Below are 2,835 nucleotides of genomic sequence, written 5' to 3'. Positions count from 1 at the left end.
AAGAGTTGTCCTGAGTTGGCACTGAGAAGTGCACTCAGGTCCTCTGCAAGAGCAATAAGTACTCAACCACTGAGCCATCTCTTCAGTCCCTATTTCCTTGATAGAAATCAGTGCATATATAAATGCAATGGCCACTTATCAGTGTTGGGATTTAAAAGCATCCTATTAAAATGTTCAAAAGGATGCATGCCAAACTCTTCAGCAGCAGCTGCCTTCAGCTAGCTTTACATACTGGATGGAGAGAAGAGGCGTATTCATTTGTTGGGATTTGTTTGGTCTCATGTAGCCTGGCTGGCCTCATGTTCACTATAAGATCTAGATACTCCCAAGTGCAGGGGTGACAGGTGTGGGGATCACGTGAAGCTTCCAGTTTCCCTGCAGCTGTCTCTTGTAAGGACCAAATGCTTGACTTAGGGATGGAGTATTCAATAAAATCATCCATCGTTCTTATTGCTTCGTAAACTCTTTCTCCTGGCGAAACTGTGAATTCAATCCAAACCATGGATCATGTCTTCTGCAACTAGTACAGCATATAATAGCTACCCAATAATTAACAATTAATTTATAAATGATCTAATCTAAATACAGTTACTGGGATTTTGACCATGACCACCAGGTGGCTCTCATTTCCAAAATCTCAGCAATTCCCTTGGAAGTGAAATTGACTTGGGGGCCCTAAGAAGCTTTAATGTGCCTAAGGATCCTCCTCTCAATGCACACTCGTTTATTCTTTTAAACATCTCTCTCTACATAGGCTGGCTGTTCAGGAACTCACTGTATAGACGAGGCTGACTTCAAACTCAGAGATCCACTACCTCTGTTTTCTGAATGCTGGAATTACATGTATACACAATTATAATTTCTTTTTTAAAAAAGATTTATTTATATATTTATGTACATAGTATTTGTCTGCATGTATGTCTGCACACCAGAAGAGGACATTGGCTTGCAAGGGACTACAGTTGTAGACAGTTATGAGCTGCCATGTGGGTGCTGGGAATTGAACTCAGGACCTCTGGAAGAGAAGTCGGTGCTCTTAACCACTGAGCCATCTCTCCAGCCCCCACAATTGTAATTTCTGCTTTAAAAAAAAATTTAAGGTTTTTATTTTATGTGTATGGGTGTTTTGCCTGCATATATGTCTGTGCACCACATGTATGCAATGTTCTTAAAGGCTGGAGGCAGGAAATTTATGGAAAAAAATCACAGGAAAATTAACGTATATGCATCTAAGTTTTGTCTCTGTGTGTAGAATTACTTCATAAAAAGAACATGATTTTTTGTTTGTTTTTCTAGACAGGGTTTCTCTATGTAGTTCCCCTGAAACTTGAGTTACAGATACTGCCTTGTTGGTGCTGGGAATCAATCCATGTCCTCTGAAGAATAGCAAGTGCTCTTAACCACTGAGCCATCCTTCCAGCCCCTCCTCCCATTTTTTTTTCACAGTCCATAAAGGCTCTTTATTTATGTTTTACATCTCTAGAAAAAGAATCCCAGGATTTTCCCTCCTGTGTGCTTTCGTCTTGCCTCTTCATGGTCCATGATGCCAGCTGAGGTGGTCAGTACAATGAAGCCAAACTGACGGGATGGGAGCAGATTGTTCTGCCATTTTTCTAGGTCTTTGAGTTGCACATCAAATCTAGGGCTTATTACTCCACACTTGTTCAACCTGCCGGTGAGGTTCACGACGATCTTCCCAGCTCTGTGGTCGTCAATGATTTCAAATTCACCGATATAACCATGCTTCATCATCACGGTTAGGAACCGAACTTTGGAGCAGGGCCTGATGAGGACCTGGCGTTTGCCTCTCTTCTCTGCATTGTTGATGCTCTTGAGAGCATCGGCCAGGACGTTCATGCGCACCATGGTGGCGGCACGGGAAGATGGCCGAAAGCCCTTTTTTTTTTTTTTTATATAGTCTTGCTATGCAACCCAAGCAATGGTGCACATCTTTAATCCTAGCACGCAGGAGGCAGAGACAGGAGGATCTCTGAGTTCTAGGACAGCAGGGTCTATAAACTGAGTTCCAGAACAGTTCCAGGGCTGTTACCCAGAGAAACCTTTTTTTTTTTTTAGATTTATTTATTATGTGTACAGCATTCCTTCCATGTGTGCCCGCAAGCCAGAAGGGGGCGCCAGGTCTCATTATAGATGGCTGTGAGCCACCATGTGGTTGCTGGGAATTGAACTCAGGACCTCTGGAAGAGCAGTCAGTGCTCTTAACCACTGAGCCACCTCTCCAGCCCCAGAGAAACCGTTTAAAAAAAAAATCACATAATCTTCCTGTTTCGGCCTCCCAGAGTGCTGGGATTACAGAAGTGTACCACCACACCTTGCTTTAGTTATCTTTATTATTTTTTGCGTATGTGTGCGGGTACAAACCATGGTGTGTAAGTGGAAATGAGGACGACTTTTGGAAGTCACTTCTCTCATCATGTGGTACCCAGGAATCGAACCTTAGTCATGAGAATTGGCAGCAATCTGCTGAGTCATCCCATTGGTCCGGCAGCTCACCTTTTAAGTTCAGTCTTCGAACCAACAGTATCAACGCTGCCAGGCATGTTACTTGAGTACAGCTTCTTTCCTAGACCCAAACTCAGGAATCATGGCTCAAGGCTTAGGACAACTCCAGTGCAAGCAAGAGTTTGTAAAACCCTCCCCAGGTTTTCTTAGCCAAGGGACTGAGGACAATGCTGGGGGATTTTTTTCTAACCTTTCACAACATCCTCTTTGTTAGCTTCCACAGTAGCAGGGATCATTCAGGCATGGGGCAGGGAGTTGCAAGGATAAGCTGTACATTGAGGAATGCTTTGGCAGGATCCCTAAGGCTTCAAC

General features: G+C 43.5%; 1 protein-coding gene across 1 annotated transcript; it reads right to left on the bottom strand.

The window, feature by feature from the left end:
* Nucleotides 1-1,445: 1,445 nt before the first annotated feature.
* LOC121459385 (40S ribosomal protein S15a-like) lies at nt 1,446-1,882 on the bottom strand. Its single transcript, XM_041669089.1, has one exon. It carries the CDS (start codon nt 1,864-1,866, stop codon nt 1,480-1,482), a length of 387 nt encoding a protein of 128 aa, XP_041525023.1. The 5' UTR covers nt 1,867-1,882; the 3' UTR covers nt 1,446-1,479.
* Nucleotides 1,883-2,835: the final 953 nt, after the last annotated feature.

The sequence above is a fragment of the Microtus oregoni genome, unplaced genomic scaffold (genome assembly GCF_018167655.1).
Source record: "Microtus oregoni isolate MIOR12 unplaced genomic scaffold, Mior012 000019F_ref0000042, whole genome shotgun sequence".
NCBI lineage: Eukaryota > Metazoa > Chordata > Mammalia > Rodentia > Cricetidae > Microtus > Microtus oregoni.
This window is presented reverse-complemented; position numbering and strand designations above follow the sequence as displayed.